Source organism: Prinia subflava, chromosome 9, assembly GCF_021018805.1.
Source record: "Prinia subflava isolate CZ2003 ecotype Zambia chromosome 9, Cam_Psub_1.2, whole genome shotgun sequence".
Lineage (NCBI taxonomy): Eukaryota > Metazoa > Chordata > Aves > Passeriformes > Cisticolidae > Prinia > Prinia subflava.
This window is the reverse complement of record NC_086255.1, coordinates 21,081,646-21,105,947: the sequence shown is the minus strand read 5'-3', so window position 1 is coordinate 21,105,947 and position 24,302 is coordinate 21,081,646. Positions and strand designations below refer to the sequence as shown.

The 24,302-nt window shown below is 40.5% G+C and overlaps 2 protein-coding genes across 12 annotated transcripts in view; one reads left to right on the top strand and one right to left on the bottom strand.

Annotated features, from left to right (window-relative positions):
• Positions 1-13,342, top strand: part of DUSP29 (dual specificity phosphatase 29) — a 66,670-nt gene extending 53,328 nt beyond the window's left edge. For 2 of the 5 annotated variants that reach the window (XM_063405896.1, XM_063405895.1), the window contains exons 5-6: positions 4,531-4,766; positions 9,706-13,333. In XM_063405896.1, the coding sequence (XP_063261966.1) occupies positions 4,531-4,766; positions 9,706-9,953 (484 nt within the window). In that variant the 3' untranslated portion in view covers positions 9,954-13,333. Of the gene's footprint in view, positions 1-4,530; positions 4,767-9,705 lie in introns of all 5 variants that reach the window. The other 3 variants (XM_063405899.1, XM_063405898.1, XM_063405897.1) reach the window with 3 other exon arrangements.
• Positions 13,343-14,506: 1,164 nt separating this feature from the next.
• The window catches only part of KAT6B (lysine acetyltransferase 6B), a 109,482-nt gene continuing 99,686 nt past the window's right edge, over positions 14,507-24,302 (bottom strand). For 5 of the 7 annotated variants that reach the window (XM_063405887.1, XM_063405888.1, XM_063405890.1 and 2 more), the window contains exons 14-17: positions 22,600-22,759; positions 21,735-22,001; positions 20,275-20,575; positions 14,507-18,583 (exon numbers count right to left, since the gene is read on the bottom strand). In XM_063405887.1, the coding sequence (XP_063261957.1) occupies positions 16,098-18,583; positions 20,275-20,575; positions 21,735-22,001; positions 22,600-22,759 (3,214 nt within the window). In that variant the 3' untranslated portion in view covers positions 14,507-16,097. The remainder of the gene's footprint in view (positions 18,584-20,274; positions 20,576-21,734; positions 22,002-22,599; positions 22,760-24,302) is intronic. The other 2 variants (XM_063405893.1, XM_063405894.1) reach the window with 1 other exon arrangement.

The window sequence follows — 24,302 nt, the reverse complement described above, 5'->3', positions numbered from 1 at the left end:
TTCAAGGCAGACACTGGAGACCACAGCTGCACCACGTAAAAAAGAAATCAAGAGCTAATAATGCCACAGATGGGTGGAGGTCCACAAAATGAAAACAATTGCAAGAGTAGCCAAGTGCTTACAGCTTCACCTACACTGGCATTTGTAGCAAACTCCTCTTCACAATGGCTACTTAAAATTCAACCATAATCACAAAAGTTGAAGTATTAATAGCAATTTAATAGGAAACAGCAGCACCCAAAGAGGGGAAAAGAAGAATGTTGTTAGCTTGACTGTTACACTCTGATAGTGAGCCAACTGCAAGGGGAAAAAAACAATGCCTTTTCTAGTCAAAAGTGAATTAGGAATAGAGTTATAAATCCTCCAATAAGGTAATGATTCACATACCCCTGAACAATCCCATGCTATTAGTATCCTCAAACAATCAGATATTCGCAGATATCTACGCCTGATTTATTTCTCTCTTTCCTCTACAATACTGGTACCTCAGGCATGGTAAAAACTGCAAGGAAGGCCAAGAGCATTCCCTTCTCCTTGGGGTGTATTCAGAATTACCATGCATGATGAAACACAGCAAGCCCCACAGGCTCTGGTTACAGTGTACAGAGGGATGCTTTCACAAGAGCATCGACTCTGCAGATGAGCTGAGGGTGGAAGGCAAACCAGTGCTTCTCACAAAGCCAGAGCTCACTGCTGGCTACGGGCAGTCCAAGCAAACGTGTTGAGGGGCACATTTCCATTTGCAGGCACACAGGTCCCCCCGTGAGGCCTTACCAGGCTGTTTCTTGCTCTGTTAACTGGCAACCAAGCTGCTGCTCACACAGTGACCCCGAGTTGAACTGCCTACACTATGGCAGTGCCAGTCAGCACAGGCCATCTCTGCCTGGTAATGTTTATGATCAAACTACATAGTACTGGCTGACAGGAGGTAAAAAGCAAACAAACCTGAGCCAGTAAGACAAATGGTGGTCCAGCTGGGCTCTTGGCCTAGACTTTGGGGAAAGATTTTACAAAAAAAAAAAAAAAAGAGGAAAAGTTTTCAAAGAACAGTAGCGAAATCTGTTATGAAAATATAATTATCAAGTGTAAGACTGGGGGGATCAAAAGATGAAAGAACTAAAGTACTTTCTAATCTCCATGTTAGGTTTGAAACCAAGCACTCTAACTCTTGAAAAAGACTAAGTGTCACTTCTGCTTTCTTCAAAAGATGCAGATTCCAAAGCCCAAGGCAAGCACTTCTTGCAGTCCAGTGAACCCTATTTTCTATTACACAACAACTGTTTCTTCATATCTCCACACAACATTATATATTAGAAACCTTAGGAAAAGCTTTCCATAGATAAAATTCTCCAGGGTATCTGCTGTAAGAAAGGTGTCTGACATCCTCTTTACAGACTGTGGGCACCAGCTTGGCCTGCAGATGCAAAAGCCATGTAGCCACAGGACCTGTACTGACCCTGCTCCACTTCGGGCAAGTATTTTGGGTCTTGCTTCCACTAGCATGTTCTACAACACCTACACACAGTTTGAGTGACAGCTATTCCAGTGAAAAGTGAACAGATTTGAGTGCTCAGCACTGAGCATTCATTCTCTGGAAGTTTTTCAGATTAGCAATGTCAGTAGAAAAAATATGCATCCGTATTATAAAGAAACAATTCCACTGGGTAAGGTTCCGTTCAGTCCAAAGGTTATTGCCAAATCAGTTTGCATGTCAAGCACAATTAGAAAGTAGATAACATTTTAAAGTCAGCCTAGCCCAAGCATTGAGGAAAACAAAGCATAAATTCCTTGGTACACTTGTAATTTGGTGTTAAAAAAATAAAAGTTATTTCACAGAAGATGATTTAGTTACATCTGAGTGTTTATAATGAATTTTTGCAAGACCATTCAAGGTCGATATGGACTCGATGTCTCTGAGTCCATTGGCAGCCCAAGTTGGGAAACAAATGGAGCAAACAGAGTAACAATGTGCACATTCCCAACCTCCAACAGGTGAATGGAAAAACAACAGCTAATGCACCTGCAATGCAAAATAATTAAACTGATTAAATAAAAAGGAGGAGGATTAATTCCATCCTGGCCCTCAAATTCACAGAATGCAGCTACAGGCAAGACTGGGAGATAGAAGGGGAAGTTCACAGGAGCTTGGAGGCTGAGCTGACTGCTTATGCAAGTTACTGAAAGACAGAATCCCTTCCTTCTGAATACCCATTGGAAAACTGAGGACACCCAACGTTGCAAAATCACATCCTAGGAGACAGAACAAGACTGTGTGACTGTGCAGAAAAATGCATTATTTGCACCCACTGTGTCAAAAGGCAATCTCCAATCAATGGACAGGAAAATTTGATTTAATATAAAAACAAGTGTCAAATGTTAATGACTGTAACCTATTGTTTGACATTGCCCTTGCTCAGAACAACTTCATAATTTAATTCTAGTGCTATTTATTAGCCTGACAGTGCTTGCAGAAGCTAAAGTGTGATAGTACCTACAGTCCATCCAAAACTTTGGTTTTTTATTGACCCTCACTACTCTGCAGTCCTACTTCCTACTCAGAACGTAGGTCTCCACTTGGAAGGGTTCTCCTTGTGCACAGGTCTCCAACCTGAAGTTCTCAGTCTCATGTGGTTTGTAGGATACATCCTTTGGGCCAAGTCTGATGAATGAAAACCACATTTTCTCTATTCCAGCATCAGGGAGGCAAAACAAAGACTTAATTTGAAAGCAGAAGCTGTAGCTCACCTCAAGGACATCAACATGGAGAGCAGTAGTTATTCACTGCACCCTTACTCTTCCATCAGGACATTTAACCTGTTTTAAGTACTCTCCATTCTTTCAGTGTAGAACGAAGTGCCTTTGCTGGCAGGGTGTACATACAGACCATACACACCCGAAGGGAATCCTAAGGCACAAACCTCCTATAAGGAGGGAGAAGAAGAAAAGTCTTTGTTGGTCAATCGCTGCTATCGGAATACAAAGGGAAGGAGTGAGCATTATTTAATGCATCAGGTGAAGGCAGCAACTTAGAGCATTAGCAGCAGGATGCTGCTGCTTCTCTGTCCTCCAGTCTACTGAACTTACTAGGTAGGCATCACCACACTAAGAGAAGTTTTATTTACTTTTTACATGATCATATAGGGGATGTGCGACAGTACTTCATGGCAAAAATACCAGAACTGTCAAGACATTATCATTCCTGTCCAGAAAGGGACTTCTGCAGGGCAGTATCTACTCAGAACAGCCAGTGATCATGGGCTTAATTTAACTAAGAGCAAGCATAGGTAAAACCTTCAGTATCCATATCCCAGTTAAATGCTCTAATCATTAGGTTCCTGACTGCTCAGAGGGGGGATTTTGACTTAGAGTTTGGAAAGGAAGTCAACTTCAAGCTACTGTGGGCTGTCACCACTAGAATTATGAAACACAGCTGGTAGCCCCCATAATGTCCTGTGTGATAGCAGCTACATTTACACAGGAGTGTTCAGGAAACATTCATGGAGAGAGGTACCTTTGTTTGGAAAAAGCTTTCTTATATCATGCAGCAGTTATGTGAAAATACATTAACAGAATAAACGCTATGACATTTCTTCTTTTTGTTAAAAGGCTTTGTAGTTTTCCGAGGCACTAATGAAACTTGACAGCTTTTTCAGAACAAAACTTTGCCAAACTACAAGCTTTCTGTAATGGAAGAAAAAAAGTTTTCACATGCCTGGCCACAAACTCTACATTTTTTAGGAATTTCATCCTAAAGCAAGCACCTACAGAGGGTATTGAACATACAAATCTAAATCTACAAATCTTTCCTCCCCTCTCTGACTTCCCTTGTCCAAGGGAAGAGAGGACAAGAACAAATGGAACATTTGGCTTCCAGCTTCCTCTGAAGGCTAATATCCAGTTTCCTTATCTAGTTCTGTTTGCTTTAGACCTCTAGTTTGACCAAACAAGAAAGTAAAATAAGAGTTGTGATAGGTAGTTACATTCACACAAAGGTGGGATTTTAAATTTTTATTTATTTTTTATAGAAATAGAGAAAAACTCGGTAACTTCTTTTGGGGAAGAAGAGCTTCTTTTTGAATCCCAGATGATTTTACTATTCACATATTACTGACTCTTGTATTACATCTGCAGTATCATTTGATGGGACAGAAAGGGAAAAGAGCATTCATGGGTCCTATTTCAAGCTCTACCACTGATTTCCTTTTCTGAGTTTAGATAATTCCTTTTATTTCTTTCTGTATCTCAAGTTTGTTCTTGTACAAGACAGATTGAAGCCAGTATTGCCTATGTGCAAAGGTAACAGGAAAATAAATTCATATTAAACATGCTCTAAGGACCTGGGGGAGATAATCAGGAACTACAAAAAGAATGACAACTTCCAACTGAATAACACTATCTTAAGATCCTTAAATTGGTAAATGACGCATTGTTAAAGCATTATCAGTTTCACTAACATTTAGAACATACCAAATCAGAGGTTTTCTTAAGTTTTTTTCTAGTCTGGAAGAAGCTTCTTGACTCACCTGACAGCTCTTGTTTTACCAGAAAAACTGCGCTGGACCGCTACAGCCTGGAGAAGGCGGGGTTCACCCACATCCTCAACGCGGCGCACGGGCAGCGCAACGTGGACACAGGACCCGAGTACTACAGCAGCATGAGCGTGCAGTACCACGGGGTGGAGGCAGACGACCTCCCCACCTTCAACCTCAGCCAGTTCTTTTATTCGGCTTCCAAATTCATTGATAACGCACTTCAGGATGAAAGAAGTAAGGAGGGTGCTGAAAATGGTTCAAACCAGTGTAATATTTATCACATCTTATTAAAAGCATAGTTCCATGGCGTTTAACCTTGGGGGAATGAAACAAGGCCAATACAGTTTAAGAGAGACTATAAAACTAGTAGTAGGAAACCAGTTTAAGAGAAGGCAGTGATGTAATTAGGACCCTTCTCACTGATACCCACCAAGAGCCCCTTATCAAGCACTTTTGTTGAAGTTCTCATCACAGCTTATACAAGGGGTCCTGTCTGACAGAAAGTTTTTGTTGTTGTTTTGACTCCTTCAAAAACCACATCAGAGACAACTGGAAACTGCATAGGTGCCGTGAGTATGCTGCCTTTTCCTCCTTTTCCTAATTAGTCCCAATCAAGACAGGTTTAATGAATATTAGTTGCATAGTGGTGGGAGTAGAACACGAGTGGTCTCAGACATCCCATGCTGTCATTCCACAGCTTCATGCTCTGCAGCATTAGAGTCTCTCTATAAATACAGAAACCACCCTTCCTACCTGACCATCAGATCTACCCCAACCTATAACATTTATCTCTCTGCCATCTTCCAAGCAGCAGGGAACTGATACAGCTCTGACAGCAGTAATCTAGAAACATTTCATTAAAGTGTTTGTAATTTCTCAGCTTGATTACTACAATTCATTATTTGCTGATCTCCAGCAGTATTCTATCAGAAAGCTTTACACTGATGTGAGTGCTACAGCCTAGGCCTCACACTGACTTTTAATATTACTCCTACTCCTTCCCCCCACATACTTTTAAAAAAAATCTCAGCAGGATATTTTACCAGAAACCAGTTGAGAAACTTACAACTTTCCTGCTGACCTATACAAACCTTAATATCAGAGGGTCAGATATCAAATTTCTAGCCTTGTGTCAGCTTCTGTTCTCGGCTGTCTAGCTCAGCTGCAGGCAGTTACTACCTGACTTGCTTCCAATAGCCAGCCAGGTCTCTACAGCTTTACCCTTTCAGCAAGTACAGTCCACACAACAGTCCCTTCCCTTGCTCAGAAGAAAACCTTGAAAGCAGATCAGTTTTAGAAATCAAAGTCCTAATAGCAGGAGAAACTGCTTCAGGAGCTTACTTGCTTATGAAGAAAGATACCCAGCATTTCAAACAAGTGTGTCTGAAGCAGTGCCTTTGGAAAGGAGAGGATAACTAACACACACCGTGTCTAGCCATGGCTGGGGGCCAGAGGTCAGTGTCAGACTGGAGTAGCTGGAATAAGAAATGCAGACTCCCTCATTCCCACCACCCTCCTGCTCCCCTAAGACTTCAGTCTGCTGTGCTGAGGTAAAGAAACAAGCACAAGGGAAGCAGCAGGGGCAAGAAAAAAGCCTTGCTTCCCAATAAATATTGTAGGAGGAAGGGGTGAGATGGGGGGATATTAACCTTTTTGTTTCAAAACCACATCAAAGTCCAGGAAGTCTTGAGACAGTAGCAAGCACCAGCCCAGCACTCCAACACAAAACCAAACTGAGGAGCGACTGGGTGAACAAACAAAACAAACAAAAATCTGCACTCAAGTAGATGCTACAAACTGCAGTGATTTCTGTAGCTGTAGTAATTTCTGCCACATTCTCATGGCTTTTAAACAAGTTAGCTAGGATCTTTTCAGATGAAGACAAATAAAATAAAGAACTGCTGTAATACTCATGAAGAAAAAGAACAAGCTCTTAACTTTCTCATGAGGGCAAAGTAAAATGTATATATGTGCACCTTTTATCCCAGCCACAGATATGCATCAAGACACTATGCAAGGCCCAGGAAGACACTGAGGTTTAGAGCATGGCAATAACCTTCCAATACACATTTACAGAATAGAATGGCTCCAGAAGCCAGACTAAAGTGTGGACTGATGCCTCCTATGGAAGAAAAGACCAGAGGTACCTAGTGCTCTCCTCCAACAACATAAATGTATTATTTATGAATGCACATCTCGTGCAGAAAGGTGTTCTGCATTTCAAGTGCCAAACACAGAGGCTATTTTGCATGCACCTTCCTGACTGCCAAAGAACATCGAAATGCCTAAACAGGATTTTGTATGAAGCAGCCAAGCACTTATCTCCAGTGGTAATGACACGGGACTTCAGTGTGTGGTGAAAAATACTTCTGATCAGTAACACCTTTGAAATGCTTTGCTGCTTTGTACTAGAGCTGAGCAAATGCAGAGAGGGAAAGGTGGGGAAAAGAAAAAGCTTCAGCTTGTGGGACCAAAATCTGTGTTAATGAATTTGCTCTGGCTGTATCTGGGGTACAATCTTCAGCCAAATGATCAAATTAATTGAAGAGACGTCTTCAAATAATGATTTTTGCTGGGAAGATGCTCAAAAACATCATGAAACAAGTTGTGATTCCAATGAAGAAGGCCTTCTCTGAAACAGACCAGAAAGCTTGGCAATTTGGAAACTGTCAAAACAGTCCTAATTCTGATTTAAAATTCAAAATCATCATGATGGTGAAGAAACTCCCTGATCAGAACAGTATTTGCAGGGTTTAGGCATGGGCTGATAGACATAAGAGCAGTTATAAGAGTAAGATATAGAGGCAAACTCTAATGGGTCACAATTATGCATGCTGTCATTCAGCTGTGCATAAAGCTTTCCCCAAACATGCAATTCAGACCATTGAACAGCTTAAAATTTTTATCACTGAGGCCTGTATAACATGAAAGGGAGACATTATTTTAAGAAGTTTTTAGGTTTCCTACTAAGCTACAGATTTAATACTCATCCCTTGGAATTTTAGTTCCTCAGAATGTAGAATAGAGGGGAATGGCATTTACACTTCACATTGGAATGTCAGAGGAAAATACTCTAAAGACAGATTTTAAAAGAAAACAAAGTGGGAAGAAACATACGAGACAGATAGAAAGATTTGAGGCTTTTGACCAAGGATACCTCAACACTGATGGGTCCAACTGACTCTGGAAAAGGAGTGCTGCACCTAGACAAATTTAAAAGAAGCACAAACCCAAGTCAAGTGAACGAAGTATTTCAGAGATCTGTCACCACTCAGCAGACCTCTGTCTCTGTGCACTGCCATCGCATTTTCCAGCACACTTTGAAGATGTAAGTGGTCAGAATCCAAGACAGCAAGAGAAGATTCCCTTTTGTGGAATGAAGGTTCAGAGTGGTCCTTATATTGGAATGGAAGAGATCACAAAATAGTACAGAAGGGACACGGCTCTGCAGAACAGCGTCAGTGTTCTGCAGCTGGCTCTCGACTATTCACACACAGCAAAGCACAGACTTCCTTTTCTGCAAACCAGTGGACATTTCAGAAGATTGTACCACCATTTTTTGCCTTTGTTAACACAATACCAAACTTATTTTCTTCTAGATCTCCTGCATTTGCCACCCACACAAAGAAAAGCATTCCTTGTCCCATCATGTATTTTATCACCTCAACAGCAACAGATTTACAAGGTGGAAGCTCTAAAGAGAAGCACTGAAGGGCTAAACAAATGAGTGTTTTCATCCACTTCAAATATTTGCAGTAATAATAGAATGGATTATCATTTTCCAGGAGAGGAAGAGGCACTTTTAGTTATCAGAAGCACTGGAATTTTGCCAAGATGCCTCAAAGACTATCTGCTGGGATTAGGATGCAGACTGTAACCATTAATCCTTTAGTGTTGGCAGCTCCTGATGCTTCCATTATACAGCAGTGCTACTTGTGCCAAGGCATCCTCTTGTGCCTGGAAGCAAAGGAGTTAATCGGCAGGAGTCATGGCTTTGCACCCAGCACTTCTCACTAGGCATAGCTGACAGAGATAAACTATTATTGGCCCTGATAGCACGGCTTTTATTTTTTTCTCCTGTGGCAATTTTGCTTAGCAGGGTGTTAGAGAGTGTGCTCCAAATCTACTTCCTTCAGCAGTTCAACCTTTTGCGAGACCCCCTCGAGGGCTTTGAATCATTTTTGGAAATCTTTTGAAGTGTTTCAAAACCTGTCAATCAGACCTGAACCCACTTACTGTTCTCTTCCTCCACCTCCCCCAGATACTGCTAACACGGAAGGCTCCACTTTGACTTACAACCTTGTTACTATCCAAAGCCAAGGCTTTCTGCCTCTGGAAGCCCCAAGTTAAGCCAGTCAGTGTCACAGAGTTGAACTGTGGCATGTTTATTCAGAGGTGAAAACTGTTGGCAAAGACTCTGCACTCAGAGGACACGAGACGGGCTCCTACTGCAAGGAGATGATCATATTAGAACACTCAGATGATGGTGGTGGTAAAACATTACTTGCATTCAACACCAACAGGGCGCTAGCCAGAAATTTCTACAGAAGCTTTTCTATAATGTAAGAGATGGTTTCTTTCTATCCCATGGTGACATGCCTATGGCCTTTCTTATCCTCTCCCCTCAAAAATGGGCATAAAGTGATACAATCTAGATCTCAAAGGACATTATTGTCAGAATAATGACAAAAAAAGTCAAAAAACCACAATCAAATTTGGTTACTTTTTAGTAAAACGGAGAAAGGCACCCCCATGCACTCCATTTATGCTCATGGAAGGACAGTCTGAGCACACACCAAACCCTCCCACACCCTTGTGCTTTGGTCATTATTTCCAAACAGAGAAATACATACACATTGCTTATGAAGCATGTAAGACAAGGCTGCAGCAGGCCTTGCTATGATACTTAATGCAGCGCCCTGGCCTTCTCTGCAAACTTTGTTCACAAATAAAAAGGTATTTGGTGTAGGAATCAATGGATCATCCTGTACTGTAGATGGTGTTCAAGTGTAAGATTTACAGCCTCAGTTTTCCCTCACGTGAAAAGAGAGGCTTATTGAGTGCTGGTAAGGGCAGTCAAACATCAAACAGAGCAGAGGCATTACAGAAACCTCACAGTCAAGAGGAAAGGATTGCCCAGTGTCACCTCTGATGGTGTCCCTTGTTCCCACAGGCAAGGTGCTGGTTCACTGTGCCATGGGCCGCAGCCGCTCGGCCACGCTGGTCTTGGCTTACCTGATGATTTACAAGAACATGACAGTGGTGGATGCCATCGAGCAAGTGTCGAGGCACCGCTGCATCCTGCCAAACCGGGGCTTCTTGAAGCAGCTGAGAGAACTGGACATAGCGCTGGCGCTGCAGAGGAGGAACAGCAAGAACAGCCTAGCGCCGGCGGAGCAGCAGAACAGCGCCGCCATCTAGCACTGCCCCGGCACCGCTGTGCTACTGCAAAGAAACTCCGTGAAAGGAGGGAGGGAAGGTGCAGTTAATTACACGGTCACAAGGATCATTGGTTATGTGCTGGGAAAAAAAACCCAAAGTCCTTTCAAATACAATGTCAAGATGAGAAAGAAGGGAAACCAAATTTAAAAGTCATCATCTTAGGAAGTTCCAACCTTAGCAGAATTCTTTGTTACATCAACAAATAAGTTATTCTGTCTGCAAAACAAGGCCAAATATTTACAACACAAAAGCAAGCACAACTTCAAACTCTCTTCTAGCTGAGTACCCCCAAAATCCTGATCCTAACTCAAGCCCACAGCCTTTAAGGGAGTGCAGATAGGCACTCCTGAAGAAATCTTGCAGGAAAAGCACTGAATTTGTTTAGTCCAGAGTCCTGAAAGGTTTCACAGGACTTTGCCTTTTTGTGCTGTTTCCTGGCAATTCTATTTCTTTTTTTTTTCACAGTGATAATCCAGGGCAGCACAGCAGCTAGAGAGCCTCTACGTGAGGCTCAACTACACCATGAGAACTAGGAACAAAGCAACACCCTTGAGAAGGTCAGATGCATGAGCTACCATGTCCAGCTACCATGGACAACAATTCAAAGAGATATATAAACGTGACATTTTAGGACTTCCAGTTTTAAATTGCTTAATTTGTCCTAAATCCTTCAACTGCATGCATCATGTCCTTCACATTGTTATGATGAAGTTCAATGCTGAACTTGTAGAGCTCCAACAGCCCCATAACTAATGATGGATTATAACCAGTTCTAATGAGATTTTAGAAAAGGCAACAAACACCAATGAAGCTTTGAAAAAAATGCCTCTCAGTGACCTAACAGCAGAAGAAAGTTGCTGCAGTGCTTCCAGGCACCGTTCAGATTTATCACTACCAAATGTTTCCTCCCATCCCAGCTTTAGCCATCTTAGCAGGTCATTGTGCTCCCACATGGTTACATTTGTTAATAATTGCTTCTGTTGACAGTAGTGCTGCTGATACACTAATGGGGACACCAGACCGATTTTCTGCCTTAACTTATTCCACTTACCCCATTTGATATAAATTATCACTGTGTTTTGAAACAATGCGAGTTTTGCCAGCATATGATATTCTTAAAATGTACTTCAGAGGAGGATCACAATTAAGCCATGCTTACCTTTGCTGCATCTGCAAAAGGTGAGGTCCTCATCCTCCCTATCAGAATTTTACCTAATTGAATGTGTCAGGTAGGAGGTATTTGCTCAGTGCTGAGAGGAATGACCTGGCCATCAAGCACACAGAGTTCTCTTGGTCTTTACCAGCTGACAAAAGACTTGGCAACTTTGGTACAGTACAAACAGTGTAAGTCTGGATACTTGGAAAATAAAATACAGGGCAGAAATGTGCCGTTGAGAACCGCAAGGATATGCTACTAACCAGAGTTGAGCACAACTTTATATACTTCTTGTAAATGTTAACAGTGCTTCACAGGCTTGACACCTCTAGTGTGAAGGCTTCCCTGTTCCTTCACTTCCTTTTGGGGCCCAAAACCCAGGAAATCATTGATCTCCAAACAGTAACTGTAGCCAAGGCTGCAGACAACCATCATGCAACACTTTTGATTTATCGTTTGGAATTATCTGCATAATAAACAACTTATCTTTAAACTCTCAGAAAAGCAGATCACATTTAACATAAGTAAACTACTGCTAAAAAACAATTTAGATATCACAATGTGAACAAGATTCATGATAGCGCTACACAAACTCTGGGACTTTGTGCAAATCAAATATCCCCATACCTGTATTAGGAGGGGAAAAACCCACTGGAAAAGAAACCCAGAAACAACAGGGAACTCAAAGTAATTTGACATTTCAAAAATAAATAAGCACTCACAATGTGGGTTTAGAGTAAAAATATCTTTGGATGGGGTCCCTCAACTTTTCCACCTACTTCCACAGACCTTCGAATGCACCTTTTCACACCACCTGATTGTGTGCTGCAGTTTGATTCACACAGACACAGAACAGCTCCACCTGCCTTGCATGGCCCTGCTTTCCTTTACGTTGGCAGGGAAAGATGAATGTTTCTTACCATTTGCTTTACAGACAGTAATTCTGTACCAAATGATAAACTAAAAGATAACCAATATCTGTGAGGATTCCTCTTTGTCAAGCTACAGGTTGTCTTCTTTCTTTATCCTGCATGAGCTTGATGACTGCTGTAGCTGAAAGAGGATTTGTCATTGATTTACATGCATAATTGATCACCCTACAGCACTACAGAAAATTGCCATTCTTTCTATTTACCATGCTGATGTAAATGGAGTTTGTTTCCATCAACCACTCTGCCACGTGGACAAATTAAACAGCTTATAAAACTGAGAGACATCGACAGTGATCTAACATAGGAGATTAGTACCTTTAGCAGTTTTGTTTCTGCTTATATCAGAGATTTTTACAATGTTAGTAAAAAATTGGTTGCATTTTGCCCACTGCTAGGGGATAAGGCAAGCCTGAGTGCAACAACACTTACCACTCCTGTCTCTGATAAAGGGCTGAGTGCAGCTTCCTGGACTATTGGTGTTTGGCAGCTTCCAGATGAAGCATGTCCTGCTCCAAAGACAAGGATCTTTCTAGAATCAAGTCTTGCCTGAAGGACTCTGCTGGCACAGCTGGGCCGATTTAGCAGTTCTGAAGTAACATACTTTTCATTTACTGCCCAGCTTTTTCTGCCTACTGTTCTCCCAGAATTAATGAGACTTAATCAGAAAAGCAGAAGCTCTGCAACAAGTGACTTCCACAAAGTGAGGCAGCTCTTGCAAGCTGCTCATCAGCAGTCACAAGCGTCAGCAGCACCGACTCCAGCCACAAGCCAGGCCTGCAGGAAGCACGCGCTGAACAAGGCAGGCTGATTTCCTTCTGGCCCACCACCAGGGGCACACAGCATTCTGTAAGAGTGCATGGCCAAGGAAGCCTCCCACCTTTGACAAGAATCATCTGCAATTCTGTGAAGAGCTTTTTTGAAGACAGTAAAAGCAAGATCTCATTCCCCTCTGGGATGGTGCTAGAGCACACAGTCAAAGCTGACACTGCAAGGCATGCACAAGCACAGAACAGGTACATCTGGCAAGGAAAAGACAACCTTCCTATTTATCAGAAATTTTAGTGCAGCTCACAGCTAAACAGTTGTTATGGGAAAACATGTAAGATAGTCCCTTGTCCTCCTGAAAGGAATTAAATTCTGAATTAACAAAATTATATTGGAAACGTGCCTGTTGTGTGCGCATTATGCATCATTTCCCAACCAACTCTTAACCCATATATTATAAATACAGAATTTTAGCAATATGCTGGAATCAGGGTGCTCTGTTTCAGGTTAGCAAATATTTGCAATAGTAAGACGGTTTGATTTGCCTGTATGTTACAGGCTTCAAAACTTTAAAATAAACAGCAGCAGATAAAGACCCAGGTGCCTTTTTCACTCACTGTAAAAACACACAAATGAAAAATCACAAAACATCATGCTGCTTTGAGATGCAGTTATTTAACACAGATATGGTGCTAGCTAAACACACCTGAAGGCTGCACATAATTGTGCTGAGTTCCACTCTTTTTCCTAAGCATAAAAAAGATGAGTTACTTTGTGAAGATGAGAACAAAGTTTAAGTACTACAAATACTCTCTGCCTTCAATCAACGAATTTGACAATATAAGTGCATGAACCAAGATCTTTGTTGTATTCTTATGCTCTCCTTATCAGGTGTTCTGAACTCCTAAAACACAAGTTACTCCAGATTACCATGTGATCAGCAGTTTTAGCTCTCATTCAGATCCACTATTTTAGACGGCTGCTCCATTGTATTGAAACTGAACAGGTCGTGCACATCAATCTGTTGGATCAGTTTCTTGATTTGGCATCACCACACAGTAATGGTTTTATTTCAAGAAATACACATTTCTTGGACTTCCATATATATATATATATATGAATATTATCTTTAAAGCTGTTTTATATACCAGAACAGAGACAGAGTTTTCAGTCAAGATGGCCACTCCCTTCACCTTAGCTAGGAACCCTACTGCAGTGACAGTGGCAACATGCACATTAGAGCATTCTGAGAAGTTATTACAAGCGCTTTCTCTGGTGTAGGTTCACACATCCCACATCTGAATTTGTCCACTCTCGAGATCCACATTTAGACAGCCTTCTTGTCTTTAAGAGACCTTCAACTGCTAGATGAGAAGTGCTCATCTCTGTGTATGTTTGTGTGTGCCCACGTATGTGCATATACACAGAACCCAGAGAGTCAACGCAGAATTTGTATCATCGTGTCACCCAGAACAAAGACAGAGATTACAATTCTACCGTTAAAATACAGTTCAAACAGCATATCTGTTACTATCATATATCCTTTTATATATATTCACACTTTCTGTAGGAAAGAAGTTTCATACATTAAATATTGACAGCCTTGTAAGGTATTAAATACATATTTATTCAATATTTTATTAAGATTATTAAAAAAAATAATCTTAGGTACTCTTTATTTTCACAAGGTGTATGCAATTATGATGAGTAAGCTACACTTAAGCTCTAAACAGCCTAATCCAAACCCCACCAACTTGAATGGGCTTTAGATCAAGCATGTGAGAGCACCAAACACTGTTTCAGGAGGTAATTCCCATGCAACATCAAACTATGACAAGACACAAGAGGCTAAAAATGGCTCATCATAATTTATTTTATGTTAAAATGTACAGCTTGGGGGGGGGGTGTAGTTTTTTGCAGGTTTTATTTTTGTTGCTTAGGTGGGTCTTTTGTGGGTATTTTTTTAAGTGACTGACTAAAAAGATAACAGATAAATACAAGAGTGTCACTGGGTCCTATTTTTACATGTATCAAGCCTCTTCTGTTCGGCCCTTACAGTCACTCTGTACAGGTACAAAGGCTACAAAAAAGGAAGCAATATAAACAGACACAAATAACTTTTGCCTTTTTACATGCGATCTGTAAGCTTAGTTTGAGCTATTCACACGCTACTGCTCTATTTTTTCCCTTAAAAAATAACTCCAATATTTTATAAAGATAGAAAAATCTACAGATGGAATGAAAATGTAAAGTTAGAGGCATTTCCATAAAATAGCAACTTTACACCAAATTCACTACTTTTTTTTTAAATCCTGCCAAGTATTCGGACATATACGAAAATGTTTCAAAACTTGACAAATAAACACTGAGATGTTTTAATCAACAAAAAAAGTAAGTTTTTATAAAACAGAAAGCTGCCTTTTTTCCTACCCAGCCCCAAAGAAACTGGTCACAAAAATGGAAAAGAGTCTCAACTTTACACTAAACATACAGCAATAAAACCCTTTGAACTAACCAAAATGTGAATAGCTTTTGCAGCTTTTTTTATTATTTTTACAAGTTTTATAATTAACAAAAATATAGTTCTGGTTTTTTTACCCCTCAAACTAGGGTAACCTAATCAAGGCAAAAAAATTAAGAAATGGCTTACTGTTAAGCACAACACTTGTACAGTACTACAAAATGCACTGTCACTAACAAAGACATTAGCGGCATGCAGAAGTGTCACCTTCAGAAACAAAATAATACAATAAAAGAACTGCTAAAAGGCATTTACATGTGGGGAAAGGAGAGAGAAAAAGCTCATGATCCAGTACTGTCTGATAGTTTTGGAGTCTATTTATCCACATTTTTAATGGGAGCAGGCACATAAAATGGCTCTGAACCATCAGCTGCTGTGTAATTGCAGTTCATAGAAAGAGTTCTTCCTTTCCAGAGAACTTCAAGCTCAATGAAATAAACAAAAAATGGAAAACCACCTAATTCCCCCCGAAGATAAATCTCACAATGTTAAAAAAATAAACAAAAAACCCCAGAACAGAACAAAACCAAAAAAAAAAAAAAAAGAAAAAAAAAAAGAGAAAAGAAAAAAACAACAAAGCAAGAAATAAAGAAAAACTTGTATAAGGCTTTCTGCTGCATACAGCTTTTAAATGGTGCCAACAAATGTTTTTGCATTCACACCAATTGCTGGTTTTGAAATCGTACTCTCCAAAGGTATTTGTGCAGATCGACGCCATACGCGGTGTGGCAGCGTGTCTCTCCCGGGGCCTACCTTCGCATGTAGGATCCATTGAGAGACTGTTTGGACATGCCCGTGTTCATGTAGCCGTGGTGGCCCGCAGGGGTGTACATCATGTTACTGTGGGGCGCTGTCTGCATTGGCTGCTGTGCATATGGCTGAGTTCCCATCATTCCCATCTGCATCTGCATAGGGTACTGGGGGGTTTGATTCATATACCCATGATTACTGTGATAGCCACTGTTCATCATTGGCTGCGACATACTGTACCCATTCATAGCATTAAGGGTGTTCATATTCATGTTCACTGAATTGACATTGTAAGCGGGGGCTGGCATCAAATTGACGCTCATGTTCATGCCACGCTGCATTGTTAAGGTCCGTGCAGGCCCTTGCATGGCCACGGTCTGCGAAGCTCGCCCGTAAATTTGTGGCTGATGGGCTGCAGCGGCAGGTGGCAGAGGCGTGGATTTGGTTCTTACAGAGACATGACCTTTGCTGGCCATCTGAGTCTGCAGTCTTTGGGTGTGGGATATTCCAATATTCGATGAAGTCATGTTACGCTGCAAAAGGGGAGGTGGCAAGTTCATGGGAGGAGGAGTGAGGTTGGGGGGAGGGGTCATGGTAGCCTGTGCTTGGGGTCCTCCAGGAACAGCATGTGGAGACTGAGAAAGCTGAACAAGCCCCGTGTTACTTAAGGGGGCAGACAAAGAGGCACTGTTTGCATAGGAAGTTACAGCAGCGGAATGGCTGTAAGGCAAAGAATGATCCATAAGCGTATTCGTTAACTGCTGCAGTTTAGCAAGGCTGAAGGTGGCAGATGGCTGTGAGTAATGCCCTGCTCCGAATTCACTCTGCCCCATCCTTTCATACAACCCAATGTTGGCATTGCTAGTCTCGGGGATTTCAGTCAACTGCATAGGTGGTGTGAAATTGGCAGCCATGCTGCACTGGGATAACTGTTGGTTGCTGCTTGGAGGCCTTTCAACAACACAGCCTTGGGGAGATTTTACATTGCAAGTGGGAGGAGAATTGATGTTTGCTTGTTGCATCATACTGCAGCTTCCATTGATGTTAGACATCTGCTGGGTCACTGCACAGCTACTCTGTGTCAGGTTACTAGACGTAAGGCTGCTGTACGAGCAACTGTTTTGAGAAGAGTTGTTTCCACAGATACTGCTACCCATTGTAGAATCGTAACTGCTCGGGTTCTCATAGTTTTCTGTTGTGCTCTCAATACTTCCTAAGTCACTAAACCCACTATCCACAACTTGCTGCGAATGATCAGAAACTGAGGGAACATCCATCATTGGGCTGGTCTCCATGTTCTGTAGAGACGGCACAGAAATGGCACTTTGATCTGGGCTGATCTGAGCATAGCTGTTCTCTAAAGGAGCAACATTTGGACTATTAACAGAGCGAACTGACTGGCTGGGATGAGAGTGCACAGATGAAACTGGGCTGCTGTGGTCAGACTGCTGACAGTCGTCCATTGTGGTCATTTGGGGACTTTGGTCATTGTGGGCATAGTTCTGCAAACTTCTACAGGCCTCTTGAGTCTCTGCACAGTCCTGAAATGTATCTTCGTGCTCACTTGTTTCCTGGGTTAGGGACTGTACTGCCTGCACTGTCTCTGAGTCAATCTCCATGGTCTCAGTGCTCTCTCCCTTGAAATCGGAATGTAACTCTTCACCGGCTTTTTGGTCCTGGTTGTTGTCCGCATGATCATCATCAGATTCAGGCACCGGCTCCGAATCTGTGGCCAGTTCTTTCTGGTCGCTTTCACACTCGTCAGCTGCAAGGTCAACACCACAATCCATCAACTCCTCCTGATTTGAATTACCAGTCTGAACATTTACGTCTAAAAAAGATTGCTGAGTTTCCAGCATTTCTTTGAAAGCTTCTCCAGGCAATTCCTCTTTCTCCACTTCTGTTGAACCCATGTGACTATCATCTTCATCATCTGCATCGTGATCCTCATTGTGAGAAGGTTCTTCATCCTCCTCCTCCTCTTCCTCCTGATCATCCAAATGCACAGACTCCTCTTTCTGCACAAAAACTTCTTCTGCTTTATCTTTTTCTTGATCTTTTGAATTGATTCCATCTTCTTCTACACACCTTTCTTCTTCCCCAGCTTTCACAGTATCATTTTCTTGTTTTTCCAAGGGTTCGCTGGGTGGGTGCAGAGGTTCAGGTTCTGCTCCTTTCCCCTCCTCATCTGGTGGTGGCAATGCTTCAACAGGTTCTTTAACAGCTTCCTCTGTAACAGCAGGGACTGAACAGGGCTTGTCTTCAGCTACTTCCTTTTGTTCTTCCACCAGCACCTGATAGTCAGGCTCCATGGGAGTCTCAGGTGGAGTGTATAAATTAAGCTTAAAGCCAGGTTTTCTTTCTTTGCTTTGCCTCCATTTAGATGGGCCACGTTTAACTCCTTTGGGCCAACCCTGCTTACTCTTTAAAGGTTCAAGATTGTCTTTAGTGCTTTCTTCCAACACAGCTACATCCTCTGTATTATCTTTGGGAGGTAATAGAGACAAAAAAAAAAAAAGTCTTAGCTTGCAGACTAATCAATATTTTCCAACATAAACCTGAAAATTTCTAAACTCAAAATGTACTAAGGAAGGATGAAACAGGAGTTATAAACAGGTCTCAAAACACAGTAGAACAATGTAGTATCTACAGCTCAAAAACACTACACAGATATGTTATGGTTTGGTGGCCTTTTAACAGACACTACAGGAACCACCATTTATACATTAGAAGAATCCCAGAGATTTAAATGACGAGACATGGAAACTAGAGCGAATACTGTCCAAATATTTGATTTTCCACCTTTGGTTTTAGAACAGAAGTATGCCTTCACTTTATATAGACACTGATCTAACACACATTCACCTTTTTTGACAGTATTGACGTGAAAGTCTGGAGTTTCCCTTGTCAACCATTCTGGAGGACAAGCCACAACAAATATATAATCATACTTTCATACCAATACTGAAAAAAGGTGGTTCATTCTAGTACTTTCTCATGGGCAGCATATCATGACATGGCTCACAAGAGATAATGGAAGGCAAAAGATAATTAAAATTACACACAGAGTGCATCAGAACACTAAACTAATCCACTGAGTATAAAAAAAGGACCAAAACACATTCACCTCTTTAGTTTCTCCCCAGATATCACTTACATATACTCCAGAAAAAAAGGAGACTTCTCAAGATATAACATGCTGCACTTGGGAGTGTAATGGCTTCAGTGATACTTCTGTATTGTGATGACATAGTCCATGGGCAAGTACAAAACATCAGTCTAGTTAAAACAGTGCAAACCTGACCACTGGGACACAGTTGGAACTTGCTGCTATTAGTTAAAATAATTTCTCTTGAGAAACTGGGAAAAGCAATAATATTCTAATGTACCACATCACACAAGAGCTGTTTGAAATAGAAATCAGCCCATGATCCCTCAGTTGAGGATCACAAGGATGAAACTTCCCATGCAATCACAAAAATACTGAAGGAGTACCTACTGGCTTCTCAGAGAAAATACACAGACCTGCGAGTCTTGTCCTTCATTCTGGAATTAAAACTCATAAGCATAATTTGAGGGCCAGGAGGTCAAGGGAAGAGTGTACATTCAGAATAGCTCATTAGTAGCTTCACTATCTATCCATTAACTTTTCTGACAGGAAATATCCTTGAAATCAAACGAGAAAAGCAGCTTTGAGAGGAGACAAAACTGTGTCCTCGTGAGGGAAAAAACCCTGGATGCAGGTGCTGAGGATAAATTATGCCACAGAAGCACCAAACATTTCACTGACTTACCAACAATGCTGAATAGAATGATATTTGTGTAAATCAAATCTTACGTTTTGCTTGTGTCCTTTACCACTGATACAAAACCTATATTGGACAATATTCCAGTGATACCCTTTGCACTGCTGAGTATGAAATGCCCTGCTGTAGGGACATAGAAGACATTTTTGACAATATGACAAGAACTTCAATGCCTCAGACTAGAAAAGATTTGTTTTCTGAACAAATAAATACAAATGTTTTCTGAACAATAAAAAGCAAATAATTATGATAATAATGGCTAAATACATCTCATTAAAAATGTCCACATTTATGACAGAAATAAACACTTCTTTTGAAGGTAACCCAACAAAACTATTTTTGTGAAGATATAAGAACATTTTAAGTTTACCTGTACAATTTTCATCACTCCTGTAACAATGCATATCTTTCTCCTCCTTGTTCTGCTCTTCCTCCTCCTGTTTCTGTTGCCCAGCTTGATACTCAAAAGCTTTTCGAATCACAGGCTTCAAGTCATCATCTTCTCCCTCCATCTCGCAGGTGGGTTCCAGCTGTGGCATGGGACGCTCCTCATCTGAGTTATCAAATGGCTCATTCAACACCTCTGTTGTTTCAGAAATTGTCTCTGTTGTAACACTGCTATTTATCCTTCTGCGTTTGCGGCCCCTTTTCTTTTTCAGTATGAAAGGCCTCTGAAAAATAATACCAAAAATCAAACTCTTCCTACATTCCTGTTCCTTAACTGATTCTAGACATAAATTTCTGTAGAGTGAGTTTACAATAACCCATTTATTCATTCAGAGAAGCACCTTATGTGACATCAAATTCAAATGTAGACAGAATTTAAAAGTAAAATGTCTAAACAGTTTAAATAGGTATGTACACATTTATACAAACCTTTCTGTAAATGAAGACTAGAATTTGTAATATTGTAGTGTCTTTTACCTTCTTTTGTCAAATTATATTCAGAGCACTATTACATAAATTGTACTCACACATTTTTCCACTGTAGATTTTTAACTCCCCAACAACCTTCACAAGTATCAAAGCTTATTCTTCTACATTTCGAGTTTCTGCTATTTTTAGAAATAAGTATGTACACAGAAAAATAGCTAACATCAAAGAAGTGCACCTCAAGAATCCTACAGTTGGCCGCTATAAAAAAATTGTCCAAGGTTTTGTCTTCCTATTATTATATATTCTCAGAGATTTATGGTTACTTTAAAGTAAGCTCACTTAAAGTATGATCAAATGGACAATCCCATTTCCCAATTCTCAATACACAGACCTAAATACATAGGCTAAGGCGAGTGCTTTAAAATTTGGGGATTCTTAAGTTTACTAATTTAAGCAACTCAAAGAGCTGATTTTTCAAATAAATTAAGAATGTTGCAAACATGGCAGTAACTAGAATTCAACATTCAAATTAGAAGAATATGTGTAAAAAACCCCTTTTGTTTTAACTGCATTACCCTCGTAGGAGTTCCTGTATTGAGAAAAAACGCAACATAAAAAGACAAACCCCATAAGCTGGACTCCATCTTAATACAAAAAAAGAAAGAACCATTAGGATATTGAAACAATACCAATGCCAAACAGCAGAGGGCAATCTCTAATTTAAAAATTAACAGAAAATTATGATTTTTTTGTCATTAGTATTTTATAGTTCTGTGAAAAATCCAAAAGACAAAAAATTGGATGGAGTGCAGAAAAGAGAAGAGAGGAGTAGTTAAGTGTCCAAATAACACAAAGGATTCTGACAGTCTAATAAAGGTTGGCAAAAACACAGGATGTTATTTGATGATAACGATTTGATTGAAATCAGAGACAAATGACGTTGAAGCAACACACCTTTCTTTTTATGGCCAGGGACTGGGGCTTCGTCAGCCGGGGAGGCGAACTCTGCTGGTTCTCATCCCCGCCATCCTCCTCACTGCTTTCTTTAGATTGCTCTGTGGATTGCCCTCGCTCCCCCACCACTGCCACGCTTTCTGGAGACCGCAAATATTTATTTTTAGATTGTACTTTTGCAGGTGATTGCCTACTATTAGTTCTTGTGGAGAATATTTCTTGCTCTTCTTTTTCCCAGCAGCTAGCTTGTTCCATGAGACGCTCAGCCTGGAGGGTTGAGGTTAAAATAACAGGTCACTGAAACAGCATTTACTTAGCCATATCCTTTACATTCAGCTAAATGGTTAAAATAAGTCAACCCTGATTAGCATTGCTGGCTAACCCAGCAACAACATTTCAACTGAATCATCTAGTTGCTCCTTTACAAGAGTTAACAGATAACAAACCAAAGAAGATTGCATTTCATGGGATATTTAGCACTATTAATGATGCAGCGAATTGATTTAAGTCCTTTAGCACTACATTACATGCCCACTGACTGGATCACTTTGAGCAAGTTGAGAACACAAAGAATCGATTGACAGTGCAGCCCCTGAGCTCTGCACCAAATTTGATCTGATTACATGCTCTTTGACTACCTCAAGAGTGATAAATACAGCTCCACGACAAGTGATGCACATTTTAAGTTTTCATATGCATCCCCCCAAAGTTACCATGTGTTGCTGCACAGCTTCCAAAGATTCTGCATTACAATAGCAGTATGTAGTGGTCAAAGCTAAATCTGCTCTATTTAAGACAGCCTATGTTGAAGATTCATAGTTATGAAAGCCAAAGGAAGAGAAATCCAGAAGATCTTTGATATTACCTCCTTTTCTGCTTCCCTCTCTTCTTCAGAAACTGCAGCATTAGAAACCAACAAAGGAGTCCATCTCAAGCTTTCGGGATCAACTTCATTGATACGAGGATTTGCTTTCAGTTTCTCCATATGACTTGAAATCAGCTTTTCCCTTCTAATAATTACAAATCTACAATCAAATAAACAGTAATTTAATTTAGAAAGCGATCACCCAGAAGAGCCTTTCTGTAATTGACATCCTTTTGCAAAACAACCTGTGAAAAAAGACGGGTAAATGAAAGGATCCATCAAACTAAAAATACCAGCTGACACACGGTGATAACATCCTTACACTACTGACTGTTTACTGAGAGGAAGTGAGGAAACAACAGTTTATGAAGGGAAAGCTCAATATTAACCACCACTACTGAAACAGAGGGGAAAGTAAAGGTTTTAGTTGACTACTCTAAACCTAATTCAAGAGCTATAGTGTTGGCACTTAAATCACTGCCAGAACAAGTTCTAATTATAATATTACATGCAAACATAGATAGAAAACACTGTGGACCGTCAAGTCAAGAGTGAGAAAGTTGGAATGTTACAGCTGAAGATGTAAGTTAACGGGACAAGAAAGCAAATCAGAAGCACAGTGTTTCTAACAAAGCACACAAACGTACTTTAGTGCTGTGCTAATGAAGTACAAAATGACTTTCCAATTACTATGAAGTGGCATATCAAAAGCAGGTAAAGACTAATAAAAGACCACAGTATGAAAATATATTAGCACATATCCCATCAAATTTCCCTATAACAAAGAACTACACCATTCTAACCAACACGGATTAGCAAGAATTTCAAGTGCTGTAAAAACCAGGTTGGTGAAGTAATGACATTCTCTCAGTGAAAAACAAAGTTTATAAAAAGAAACCAGATCCAGAACCTTTTTCCCAAAATTGTGACAAACTTCTACTTCAGTACATGTAACAAAAATTTCCCTTAAAATATATTTGTCCTCAGGTTGTCCATAAAAAAGTACTCCAGAAAGGGTTTAAAGCAATGCCAGCACTCCTCTTACTACTCTCATACACCACCTTGTAAATCAATCTCCTTTTTGAAGACTTGCACTCTTACTGGTTCAAAAATTACTAGTTTTGAATACTAATGCTGGGACACATAAAAGTTACTAAGGCTGAACTTTTTTCTGATTCTAATTTTCTTTTTTTGGCAAGCCAGTGTTTGTAAGGCAGCTTCGCTTAATTATAAAGTTTCTATGACTGGAATATCCAGAAAGAATTAAGATCATCTTCAGAAACACAAATACCATTGGAAGTCATTTAAGACATTTTACGGAAAGAAATAGACCCAACAAGAACAACCCAGTGAAGTTCTAAAACACCCATCAAGAGCATGAAGAAAGAAGATATTCACAAAACAGGAACTCACCCTCTCAGTGCACTGACCTTCAGCATTGATCGTACCATTAAACAGAAACTTGTATTCCCAGTACCTTGAGCAGGAGCACTTCATGTAGAGCTGATCTGATCCCATGGTTTACATGAATTTAGCAATGATTGAAAGAGGAGGTGTGGAAAGAGAGACTGCCACCCACAAACACTACTTTTTCTCTCACTGGTATTCAAAGCAAAATATTTGCACAGCAAGAGCTGGTAACACTTAGGGAAGATCTTACTGAATGAAACAAAACTCTTAACTGAAAATGTTTTGAGCTGACC